The sequence below is a fragment of the Hypomesus transpacificus genome, unplaced genomic scaffold (assembly GCF_021917145.1).
Source record: "Hypomesus transpacificus isolate Combined female unplaced genomic scaffold, fHypTra1 scaffold_27, whole genome shotgun sequence".
NCBI lineage: Eukaryota > Metazoa > Chordata > Actinopteri > Osmeriformes > Osmeridae > Hypomesus > Hypomesus transpacificus.
Genome location: NW_025813796.1, coordinates 194,852 through 207,863, shown reverse-complemented (window position 1 = coordinate 207,863; position 13,012 = coordinate 194,852). Strand labels below are relative to the sequence as shown.

General features: G+C 49.3%; 1 protein-coding gene across 1 annotated transcript in view; it reads right to left on the bottom strand.

Moving 5' to 3' along the window:
- The window catches only part of LOC124463256 (electrogenic sodium bicarbonate cotransporter 1-like), a 33,419-nt gene that overhangs the window by 13,386 nt on the left and 7,021 nt on the right, over window positions 1-13,012 (bottom strand). Inside the window, exons 3-12 of the mRNA XM_047015083.1 lie at window positions 12,268-12,447; window positions 8,388-8,523; window positions 6,573-6,733; window positions 6,234-6,413; window positions 4,701-4,777; window positions 3,286-3,443; window positions 2,944-3,031; window positions 1,693-1,847; window positions 1,351-1,467; window positions 1,016-1,190 (exon numbers count right to left, since the gene is read on the bottom strand). Of these exons, the coding sequence (XP_046871039.1) occupies window positions 1,016-1,190; window positions 1,351-1,467; window positions 1,693-1,847; window positions 2,944-3,031; window positions 3,286-3,443; window positions 4,701-4,777; window positions 6,234-6,413; window positions 6,573-6,733; window positions 8,388-8,523; window positions 12,268-12,447 (1,427 nt within the window). The remainder of the gene's footprint in view (window positions 1-1,015; window positions 1,191-1,350; window positions 1,468-1,692; window positions 1,848-2,943; window positions 3,032-3,285; window positions 3,444-4,700; window positions 4,778-6,233; window positions 6,414-6,572; window positions 6,734-8,387; window positions 8,524-12,267; window positions 12,448-13,012) is intronic.

Below are 13,012 nucleotides of genomic sequence, written 5' to 3'. Positions count from 1 at the left end.
GGTGAAGTGCACCTTTGGTCAAACTCTGTGGCGCTGAAGCTTCTAGAAGAAGGTCAGAGGTCAGGTATTCCCTGATACCTCTCCTTCCTCCCACGTGACAGGGGCAGGACGGGCCGGGAGGAGGGGGGGGGGGGGGGCGACGACACACAAAGTCATAGTTGTGACTAGGCTAGCTGAGTAATCTGGATCTGTGGTTATTTCAGGCACAGGCAAATCCCTTGATGCATGTGCATACATGCCTGCCTGGGCAGACGGGAGGCTGAGTGGGTTAGCATGTGTCCTGCTAGCTCCCTGGCTAGAGCAACCACATTTCGGCTTTCAGTCCACCTAACCTTCCCAGTCCTCTCCTTAGTGGGAGCCCATGCAGGATACGGACGCTGGGCCAGTTAAGCTACCCTGGTCCACCACCTGCCGCCTTAGTTTTACATTTAGTCATTTAGCGGACGCCCTTATCCAGAGCGACTCACAGGAAGTACAGGGACATTCTCCCCGAGGCAAGTAGGGTGAAGTGCCTTACCCAAGGACACAACGTCAAATGCACGGCTGGGAATCGAACTGGCAACCTTCTGATAAATAGCCCGACTCCCTAACCGCTCAGCCATCTGACCCCTTAGGCCTTAAGCTAGGGGGACAAGCAAGCTTAGCTGGAGCACCACCTGAGAGAAATGTCTGTATCTCTGAACTGCAGCAAGTCAGCCCTGCCCAGGCAATTACACACTCCTCAGGGAGAACCATGTTAACACCCCAGGAACGAGACAACGAAAATCAGGCCAGGCCAAAGGCAAGGTAGGATTCTAGGAAAGCAATACCAACACCACAACTAAGCCTTGCCTTGTACCAGGTCAGTCAAGATTACAAAAGAATAAGGTTAGAGTTAGCAGCTCAGAACATTGATAGGGCCGGCATTTGTCCTCACAACTTAGTTGACCCCGCTTGTTGTATTGACAACACACTACATAACCCATAATGCACATCCACATGGCTCAAACTGTAATTCATGCAGGTGACACCTCACCTGCATGTTATCTGTAGCGTCTCCTAATAAGCCTCCAAACGTGATCGCATTTGTCACGGTCCCAAGGTAGATGAACAAGATGGCCGACAGAGACTGGATGTGCAACCCGTCGTAGAAATCGCTGGCGAAGAAGGGCAGTTTCCGCTTGATGTCCAGAATGAGGCCGCCGCAGAACCTGTAGAAACGCACGACGGGTGACCAAAAGAACATTCTTTATTTCCCCCCCCCCAGACGTATTTGGTTTAGAAAGACTGTGTTTTAGCCACTTGGGGAAGCCATGGTCTTGTTGTGCTACTGGGAGTGTGAGGTGGAGGGGTGTGGTGTGGTTTCCTTACTTTCCAGTGTTTTTGAGCTCGTCGCCAACACTGTGCCCTCCGCCTCCACCCTGACCACTGTCATGTGGCGTGTCCCCGTTCATCTGTAACCCCTCACCTCCAGCATACATGTTCTTCCTACAAACAAACACACCCACGTAAAAAAATAAAATTATATATATATATATATATAAAGATAATGGCCGGGTTTCCCAGATTCGTTAAGAAGCTCTTAACGCTAAGAGCTTCTTAGGAGCGTTCTAAGAACGCTGTAGAACGCTCTTAGAACACTCTAGATTGCTCTTAGCGTTAAGAGCTTTTTCATCGAAGGTATGCTTGTCATATTGCGTGGCAGTGCTGTACCTCTTGTCTGAGGAGGGCAGGGACTTGGGGGGCTCTATCCTGATATCAGGGTCCCACTCCCCAGGGGGCAGAACAATGACCTCATCCAGGAACTCCTCAATGCCGGCCAGCAGGTCCTGTCTGTCTTTAGCCTTGTAGGCAATGTCATGGAACACCTGCGCACGCCCACACAAACAACATCAGCGAATCACAAACCACGTGTCTGTCTGCGACGGGTCGATGCACACACACACACACACACACACACACACACACACACACACTGAAGTCACACAGGGTCTGTAAGCGTGGAAATACGCTGACTGATCGCTCCCGCTACATGGTGTTAGGTTCAGGATCATGGAGACTGGGCATGCAGGCTGGCCTGGGCCCTGAGGGAATGTGCCAGCCATGTGAAGACAGAGTGGCATGGGGGTGTTTGTAAACATAGGGGAAGGGGGTATAGGGAGGGAGGGAGGGAGGGAGGCAGGGAGGGAGGCAGGGAGGGAGGGAGGGAGAGAGGCTATTCTCACAGTTGTCAACACAGAATACCCAAGTTGTAAAAAAAAAAAGAAGAAAAAAAAAAGATGATCAGCAGGGACTGAAGCTAGGACTTCAAGAACCTGGAACACAGCACGCCGGTGTGCTAAGGACACTCAACACATCCTGTGATCAAAGTGAAGTGTGGAAGAGCACAGATGGGACAGAGGCCTGCCTCCATCTAAAAGCACTACCGAGGCAACCCTGCTTCAGGAAGCATTACAGACTTTGTTAAAGCCAAATGTCAGACTCCACTGCCTTCCCACGGTATTCGTCACCATTTCCTAACCCCTCCAATCAGTGTCCAGTGTCCATATAGGAGAAGCCTTCCCACACCGGCTTGCTGAGCCATGGTTGACGCCCCGCTCCCTCTCTCCCCCCCATCTACACCACAGCGGTCTGTATGCTATCTGGGTGCTCCATGGCACGTGGATTCTCCTTCCTGGGAGACGCCATCCGTTAATACGGTTCAATGTCGATTTACTTCACGAATGCACGAAGGCCAGGGCACGTGGCTCATGTGACCATGGGAGCCGTTCGGGAACATGCATGCATCACACGACGTGCATGCATGTGTCACACGAGCGCATGCATGTGTCACACGACGAGCGTGCATGTGTCACACGAGCGCGTGCATGTGTCACAAGACGTGCATGCATGTGTCACACGACGAGCATGCATGTGTCACACGACGCGCACGTCCTTCTCAGTCGTACCGGCGGGCGGCCTTACCTCGTCTGACATCAGTGTGGCGATGGCTCTTCCAATCTCATGGTAGGACTTGGCTTTGCCTTTAGGACCCAGCAGAACGAAGAGGAACCTGTTGAACCACAGTTTATAAGGAGGCTCAGACTCAGCTGTTTGATGACATCGGCGTTTGTGCACATTGATGAATTTCCTAGAAGCAGGACGAGTTTCCTGGAACTGGAGTACTAAGTCATCTCAGTGACGATCGTCAATTAACGGGCATCTTTCTTATTTTTTTGTGCATCAGCTGAGGATCTGGCCAATCCTGACCTTCAACGGGGGGGGGGGGGGGGGGGGGGGGGGCAGGGGGTCAGGGGGCGGGCCTACCTGGTGGGTACGGGCACCTCAGTCAGAGCCCCCAGCATCACCGCCTGCTGCAACCTCACAAACGCCACAAAGGGCGTGTCCAGGAAGTCCACCTCGCCGACCAGGACGTTGGACGCCTCGGCGTCGCGGGGGAGCTTCTTCATGAACTTATTCTTCAGCTGGAGCGAAAGAGGAGGAAAAGGAGGGAGGGAGGGGCAAATACTCTAACAGTCAGTGTCAAGACACGAATAGATGAACTGGACTCTTGTCCTTGACATGCATGCTGACATAATGACATCTGTGGTCTCAAACTGCCATCTGTGAGACCATACGAAACTGATTACATCGACTCCCATCACAATATGGTATTGCAGGCTATATATATATATATACATGCTGCAACTGATGTCTTCTTCCTGAGTCACTATGTGAAGCTAGGGGGGGAAAACAACCAGAACGGCCGGTTTCAGTCTGTTTTTGTCTGTAGGTTATTTGGAGACCAACTGACATTAACGATATTCTTCCCTCATTTTCAGGAATAGTCTGTGTGGCTTTAGTAGAGGTGATATCAGTAAACAATGTTACAGTTGTTCCCCATTTTGCATAAAACAGGTAGGTAGTAAAAAGTAGAACCACATTGAACAGGCAGAAACCTTGAATATGAGAGAATAATTAACCAAGGACTTGGTGGCCACAGCAATTTGACAAGGGAACACGGGTCATTAGCTATGGCTGTCAATGTAATTCAAGTCGTTACTGTGTAGCCTAGCAGTTTATGCTTTAACCAACTAGGTTGGATGACAGTCAGAGTGTCTAGTGACACGAGAATAAGTATTCTTTATGATGATTTGTCAATAATTACTTGGTATAGTGACAGATGATTATTAACCCGTCAATGATTTGTAAATACATGGTGCTCAGTGAAGCATTGTGTGTTGAAGGTGATCTCAGAGTAAAGGCTGAACGCTTAACCTTGCCTGCAGAAGGAACGCTCAAGTCAGCAAGTAGATTTGGGCGCAAATGAGTTTGACAACGTCACACAGCGGGCCTCTCTTAAGTACCGTTTAAATGATTACAATTGTTGATAGGAAGAGCAAGCATTGCGTAGCATGTTATGGGTGTCTGATAAAAGATAGGCAACATCGTTTCCCCAAAGAGAAGACAGGAGAAAAAGTGAATCATGGAAACTTTTGGGGCTTCGTTCGTAAAACAGTGAAGCGAGTCAGAGGCCTTATCTGTTAACACCAAGCCCCCGCGTACATGAGAGGCTCAGAGTGTTTTGTTCATAGACGAAGGACACCTCTCCCGTAGAAAGGTCTGACCCTGCACTGTACCAAGTACAGTGTGAAATCAAAATTGGAATGACATCACATTTTGTACTGACGTTGTTCCCAGAGTCCCCCCCCCACACACACACACACACACAGATTCCTTACCTGGTCCTTCTCTGGCTTGTCGGAGAAGTCGCTCAGACTGTTGGAGGTAAGGTTCCTGTGGGTGGTGGTGGGGCTACCTACGCAGGAGAGGTCAGAACACGGTCAGGGGTTTGGGTCAGGGGGGAGGAGCCTGGAATCACTCATTAAGATGAAATAAGAAGAAGAAGAATAAGAACAAGTCTCCAAAACCTCAATTCAGAGGAGCTCACAGAGAGAGAAACAGAAAGATCAGGAAACCAGACAGCAGAAGAGGGTTTAAGCTGCCAGCTGTGTTGGATCTAGATACTGGGCTCTGGCAGGCAGTTAGGCTGCCGTCTGATGTGCTGCCAATTTGTCTCTTGTGCCACTTACACCTCCGTGGCCCAAACAGGCCGTACAACTACCTGCTCTCGCGCCGGGCCAGTGGGAACGCGCATTAGTCACGCTAAGCTCCACTCACCTGACAGTTTAAGCGAAATAATCGGCCTCAGATGGCATTAGGTGGGTTGTCTATACGTTTTGTCTGTATCCCATGTTCTGTTTCTCTGGGCCTGAGAGACTGGGTCCAGTTTGATGCAGCCACGTGAAAAATCCTCCCCCGCGAAAACGCTGACCTGATACAGTGAGACCCGGCGCTGCACGAGGGCCATTCTCTCCACACCGGTATTAGCATGCCGTGGCTCTCACGTCCTCTATGTTATATCACCGCTGTTAATAACCTCTACAATGCGTTCGTAACAGACTATGTCACATCCAGAGTTGTCGTTAGGGTGTTATAACCTGTCGTATGGGCTGCTCCCTCAGTGCTATGAGCCGACTTACAGAGGTATCCCATGCTGGAGCTCCGGGCGACTTCATCTAATGGTTCCTCGGAGTCTCGAGGGGTTAAAAAAGGCACGGGGTGGTCTAAAGGGCTGCGTGCTGCAGGGGCCCGGATGCAGACGGGCGGAGACACCCGGAAAGAAGGAAGACAGGGCAGGGGGAAAACAGAGACAGAGAAGAAAAGAGGTGATGGGATCGTTCCCAGACTTAGTGTATGAGGTTAGTAATAGGCTGCAGGTGTGAAGACAGTTGTCAGGTGACAGGAAGAGGAAGAAGATTAATAAGACACAAATGTAGATGACGGTAACAGTTACAGTTGTCCATGAAGAAGACACTTAGAATAGATGCATTTGAATCCATACATTGAAATCAATGTTTCTTTACAATGTTAAGTTGTTGATCCATTATTGATTGTTAATAATACATTTCTGGGTTCTCAAACACACACACACACACACACACTGTGCAAGTAATCCCTCAAGGTTACGTGCACATTGTAAAAAAAACAGGCATGCCTTTCGAATCTACAGCCATGCAAATCAATGGACCAGTATCCCTCTTAAAACATACAAACAGTAGGTGGATATCTCTAGAGATTGGCCACAGGATGTCCCCCCCGTCCCCCACCACCCCCCCCAGAGGATGAAATCAATCATGGAGGATACAGAAGCGGAAGGCTGTGCGACAAGGAGGAGGTTAAAAGAGGCTGCACCAAACTGGCCCCGGCATTACCATTCTCCTGGTTGGAAAACAGCCTACTTGCACTGGACACGGTCTTGCCGATGTCGGCAAGGGAGCGCAGGTTGGACTTCTTGGTCTGGTGGCGGTGCTTCCTCAGCAGCGTGAACATCACCTTCTCCTTCAGGTCTGCCTTCAGCTGCCCGCTCTCTATCTGGTTGTCAGTTATCAGCTCTGGGGGAGAGGAAGGAGGTGGGTGGAGTATCAGTACAGTACCATGAAGAAGAAGAACAAAAAGAAGAAGATCGTTAGTCCGCCGCATATCCTGTTTTGGCACGACCAAAATCGGCATACGAAGTCCGGGCTGTGAGTAGATGAGGGAAGCCGTCTTACCGACCACCTGCGGGAGGGTGGAGGCCTCAAGGTCCAGCATGATGGTGCCCTTCTCGATGCACTTCTTCAGTTCAAACAGGCTGTGTAAGGACAGGGTGGCCACGTGGGGCTTGCTCCAACGCTCTCCGCCTTCCTCCACTTTCTCCTCAAACTTGATCCACCTGGGAGAACCACGGCACACAGACGCTTGAGGGACTACAAAAAAACGATGTATACAAATAGTGGCACTTTGTGCTCCGTGAGAGGCGTTGGGGCTGTTTCTACTGAAAACACGGCATGTGCTCAGTGTTGTGGGGCGAGTCAAAGGTCGACAGAGAGGAGAAAAAGGACAACAAACAGAAGGCTTTCATCTCGTTCAACAACAGCGGAGCCCATATGCACACCGCATTTGTCGCCGTTATGCACAGAAATCTATGCAGGTGACGCGTGAAGCATACAGAGCTTAGAGACGTGAGAATCTTTTCCCTATAGCCCAGGTTCTAGTGGTCCTGAAAGTGGGGCCTCCGATGAACCTCTGCAGGGACACCTCGAGGGCGAGACTGGGGACGGTTGGGGCCTTGTGAAAATCTCTCCTCTCCTCCCCTGACAAAGAGCCATTCTCCTGGGCTGCAGGATGGGGTTTCCTCCAGGGATAGGATGTCCCCTCTGGCCAGGCTCCACCCGCTTTTAAGTCGACCCTCCAGAGGAGAGAGGGGCGGGAGACAGGCTGCTAGGGGGACGAGGAGCCGGGGGCAAATCACATCATGAGAGATTCAGTTACCCTCCCTCCTGTGGAGACTCCCCCCCCTGACCCCCCCCCAGGGATGGATTTCTAGACCTCAGTCAGAGGATTAGCATGGGTTATGTGGGGACTACTGAGTTAGTGTGTTAAGGAGCCTAATCCTTTGTACCTGGGTATGGTCTGTCACTTGAGCGTCCGTGTTTGTAGGTCCACGAGTGTCTTGGCATGATGAAAAGTGTGTGATGACAAGACGCGTCCGTGCGGGTACGCGGGTGTATGTGTATAAAAGCGTGAACTCAGCATGAGTGTTTAGCGTTGAGGGGAAACGCATGTCTGCGTCACCCTTAAGCCTCTTAAAGGGAATGCGCTATGTCCTGCCAGGGTATTCCCTCCACCTGAACAACCGTCTACCTCGGAGCCACAAACCAGGAACTCAGATGACCGAAACCACAATTGATCCTCCTCATACCAGTCTACTGAATAGAGCATTGTTATCAAGACAACATATTTACTTTCAGACAAAAGATTCAATCTTTTGCAAGATTTCAAAATCGGTTTCACAATCCTTCAACCTGTGAAAACACCATTGTGACTAAGACTTGTTCCCAGACGGAAGGTAGCAAGTTGGTCCTGCCCAGTTCTGTCATGGTGATAGGCTGCTAGTTCTGGGTTCACCAAAGGGACAGTGGAGAGCTCCAGAAAGAGATCAAACTGACCGGGGACTTTGCATGAGGACTTGCAATTAACGCAAACACACCCAATCACACGCAATTACATCCATGTGGAAGATGTTCTCTTGGTTGGAAACAGGAAACAGTTAGCTATACCCTAAGCTCTGCGTCAGCACCAATGTCTAACCGTCCGTGCGTGCAGCTTCATGAGTTCTTGAAAAGGGCACGGGGAACGACTGGGAGAACCCCCGACCTTCGATCGCGTTGGCATACCCCGACCGGTCGTTTCGACAACATGCAAAGAGCGGGTGAAGGCCGGGGGAGGGGGGCGCGCTTTGCTTTGTCGTTAGACCGAGACGTCGTACACGGGAACAGACAAGAGGGGCGGTCGACCTTTGGCCCCTCGTCCTTCTCGGGGCTCACCTGGCGGTCTCCTTCCACTCCATCTCCTGTCCGTCCACAGCCAGCAGCTCGTCCAGCTCGGTGAAGAGCTGAGGGGGGGTGGGCCCGTCGTCCTCCTCCCCCAGCATGAACCGGATACGCTCCGCAGCTGGGGAGACTTTAGGGAAGGGGAGGGGGGGGGGGGTAGAGGAGAGAGAGAGAGAGACCAGTCAAATATTTATAATCGTGTCAATGATTACTCTGAAAAGCAAACATGCTCCACGTGTGACTGTTCTGTCATTGACGGTCGGTTACCACCTTGACTGCTCCCGGATCAAATAAACCGTGTCTCGGGGCATTTCTGTGACGCTTAATAAGAAACAAAAACAAAGCAAGTCCTTGACGAAACGGTGTATGCCCAGAAGACAAGCCCAGAAGACAAGCCCAGAGGGAGGCAAATGCCAAGACAGGCCTGGGGCGTGAACTGTCTGGAAAAAAAACACACCCTCACCTAATGCGAAAGTGGACCCTTCCGCTAGGGTGTGAGAGCCAGTTTCAGGAAACCCAACTTCCTTCTTAGAAGTTATGCTGACCTGGCACAAGCACTCACCCCAGGTGGGAGTGACTACTGAGCTATTACACACAAAGATGATGGAAGCCTGGACAACCGTAGTTCAGAGGTCGACCAATGACCCTTGCTCTAAGTATGTACACTGCACACCATGAGTTACCGTCCTCCTGAGTGTTCTGAACAGGCCCGTTTTCACTTCTAGAGATTTGTGCAACCAAAGTGGCAAAGTTATACTAAGCTGTAAATCAGCTTGGGCCTATTTCTGTGTAAGGAAGGAGAGAGAGACCTAGAGTGAGATCTCCACTGCCTCAGAGGAGAAAGACGGTATATCTCACACTTTAAATGAAACACTGCAGACAAGACGAGAGATTGACAGGAGGGGGGGGGGGGGGGGGGGGCTTTCGTTGGGTGTGGCAAGCCCAGAGCCCAGACATTAAGAAATTGGAGGACAGACAGACTGAGTCTAACAGCCTGGACCAGACTTTACAAGCCACTTGATAAGGCCATATTCCGGTGTGAACAACCCCAGTAAGTCAAAAAAACATTGATAACGGGGCTTTCATTGACTCTAAAGGGTTTGCCAAAATCAACAGGATTAGGAGGATTTAAAGGTCAAAATTATGGAAAAACCAACAAGTTCAAGTGTGTGTGAGTGGGTGTGTTGAGTATGTTGGCAGGATATGCAGTACAAAGCTTTTGTACCATGCTACACCTGGGGCCGTGATAGGCGTGTGGGGACCTTATGACCCTCATCCTGCGCGTGAAACTTCACAAATGCCCTTGATTCTCACTTCCACGGTGGTGATAAACAGGACCCAGATCCACGAGCAACCAACCAAATGAACCTCCAGCTGCTCCGTTCCTTCAAACAAGCTACCAAAGGAGATGGACTGGATGACCATCTCTTCACTGCTGATGACTCATTAACGCTGAGCCCTACAGTAATATCAGGCATTCAGGACTACCAACAAGAGGATTACAGGTGCTGACGGCTAAAAGTGGAAAGACGTCACAGCGTCAGAAGTGACAGGGCGGGGAATCTCCCTTTTGCTAGAGCGCCAAGCACCATCCGTCTCCTGGGAATTCAGCTGCTAAAACCGTGTCTTTTCACACTGCACGGACACAGCTACCGCACAAGAGTGTTTCTATTGATATGCAAATGGAAATGTGCACTAAGAAAGCTCCTTCAGTGCGTGCAGGAACTCCGTTTAGTTCAACAGCTGGGCTCTGCATGAGGCTGTGAAAGACACGTGACAGGTAGAATGGACAGGTATGAAGAGAAGGGGGTTCTGAGGTAGGCAAGTTCCTACAAGTTCTTCTTCTCCAAGTGGAGTATAACAAGACGACACAGGAGCTGTCTGCTGTGGGAAACAGCTGGGTATCAAGGAGAACCTACAGTGCCCTCCAAAAGTATTGGAACAGTGAGGCCAATTCCTTTATTTTTGCTGTAGACTGAAAACATTTGGGCTTGACATCAAACGATGAATGTGAAACCAGAGATCAACGTTTCAGCTTTTATTTCCAGGTATTTACATCAGGATCTGATGCACAAATTAGAAAATATCACCTTTTTGTTCGAACCCACCCATTTGTCACGTGAGCAAAAGTATTGGAACATGTGACTGACAGGTGTGTTTTGTTGCCCAGGTGTGTCCTATTACATACATTATTCAATCAATAAATACCACTGAATGTCTACACTCAGGTTCAGATTGGGTAAGATAGGTTTTGTCTATGCAGACTGTATTCAGAGGTGAAAACAACATGAAAACCAGAGCGCTGTCTTTGGGTGAAAAACAAGCAATTGTGAGTCTTAGAGAAGATGGAGAATCAATCAGAGCCATTGCAGAAACATTGGCCATAGCCAGTACAACCATTTGGAATGTCCTGAAGAAGAAGAAAACTACTGGTGTACTAAGTAACAGACGTCGAACAGGTAGACCAAGGAAAACATCAGCAGTTGATGACAGAAACATTGTAAGAGCTGTAAAGAAAGACCCTAAAACAACTGTTAGTGAGATCAGCAACAACCTCCAGATGGCAGGAGTGAAGGTATCACTATCTACTGTTCGCAGAAGACTTCATGAACAAAAGTACAAGGGCTACACCAGAAGATGCAAACCACTCATTAGCAAGAAGAATAGGAAGGCCAGGCTGGAATTTGCCAAAAAGTACAGAGATGAACCTCAAAAATTCTGGGACAAAGTTTTATGGACTGATGAGACAAAGATTAACTTTTACCAAAGTGATGGAAAGGCTAAAGTTTGGAGAACGAAAGGAACTGCTCATGATCCCAAACACACAAGCTCATCTGTGAAACACGGTGGAGGTAATGTCATGGCTTGGGCTTGCATGGCTTCTTCTGGGACGGGCTCATTAATCTTCATTGAGGATGTAACACATGATGGCAGCAGCAAAATGAACTCGGAAGTCTACAGAAACATTTTGTCTGCCAATTTAAGGAAAGATGCAACCAAACTGATTGGCAGAGCCTTCATCATGCAGCAAGATAACGACCCAAAACACACTGCCAAAACAACAAAGGAGTTCATCAGGGGCAAGAAATGGAAGGTATTAGACTGGCCAAGTCAATCTCCAGACTTAAACCCTATAGAGCATGCATTTTACCTGCTTAAGAGGAGACTGAAGGGAGGAACCCCACAAAACAAACAACAACTGAAAGAGGCTGCAGTGAAAGCCTGGGAAAGCATCAAAAAGGAAGAATGCAAAAGTTTGGTGACGTCAATGGGTCACAGACTTGCTGCAGTTATTGAAAGCAAAGGATTTGCAACTAAATATGAAGTCTTATTCACTTAAATATGTTTTAAGTATATCTGTTCCAATACTTTTGATCACATGACAAATGGGTGGATTCAAACAAAATGTGATATTTTCTTAGTTGTGCATCAGATCCTGATGTAAATACCTGGAAATAAAAGCTGAAACGTTGATCTCTGGTCTCACGTTCATTATTTGATGTCAAGCCCAAATGTTTTCAGTCTACAGCAAAAATAAAGGAATTCGCCTCACTGTTCCAATACTTTTGGAGGGCACTGTATGTGAAACAACAGTTTATACTGGACACTGGGTTGAACTCTGGGGTCTTGGACTGGTGTGGACATTCAACTACAAGTCTGGGTGGATCTGATCTCATTTTGGGGGAAATCTTCAATGTTAAAATAACGATTACAATTGAGTATGAAGGAGAATTTGGAGCCGGACTAAAAGGTCGGCATGTTGTGAACACGTGCGCTCAACTGACCGGCTGATGAATTGTTGACTTCAATGCAGGGGGTCGTGTCGTCTAAAGATGCTTCGACCTGAAACAGAAGCGTTCGGATTGGTACTTACTGAGGGGCATGAGGATGTTGGGGGAGGCCTCGTCTGCATTCTCGCCGTCCGACTTGTCTCCGCCCTCCACATTCAGCTCCACCCTCTCCCTCTTTTCCTTGTGGCCAGACTTGCGTCGGTGACGTCGCCTGCGGTGGTAGCTCTTGGGCACGTGCACGCCGATGTACACCGTGTGGTGGCCTGCCACAGCACAGGGGATGCAGGTCAGATTAGGACAACTGTTACACACAGGAAATTACATTAATCCTGCATGTTGGTAATCCACAACAAAACGGAGGAAATACATATCACAAAAACCAAAGGATGAGCTCACAGATCCTAGCAAGGCCAGCGAGAGAGAGAGAGAGAGAGAGAGAGACAGGGTTCTGGTCTTGTCGGTGGACACGTTCATGCTAACTGACCCGTTAATAAAGCGGCATCCAGGTTTTGGTTGAGCTAGCGAGCTACTCTTCAGAACTCAAGTCACACGTGCCTGCCACACACACAGCCTGCCTATGGTCGGCAGTTTCCCCATGGGTCCATCTGGACCGGATTTGTTCTCCTCCTGACTCACTCTGAGGATGTAAATAAATACCAACTACTTCCTGTACAGTGTAGCTCATACAGGAAATGGCTGACCATCTCCAGGAAGTCATTTTGTAGGGAACGCAACGGTCCCGTGCCAGATAGAGAGCAGTCCTTACGGCCAAATATTCCGCCTTGTATGTCATTCTCCATGACCGCTCATGCACACGGATGTTCATCA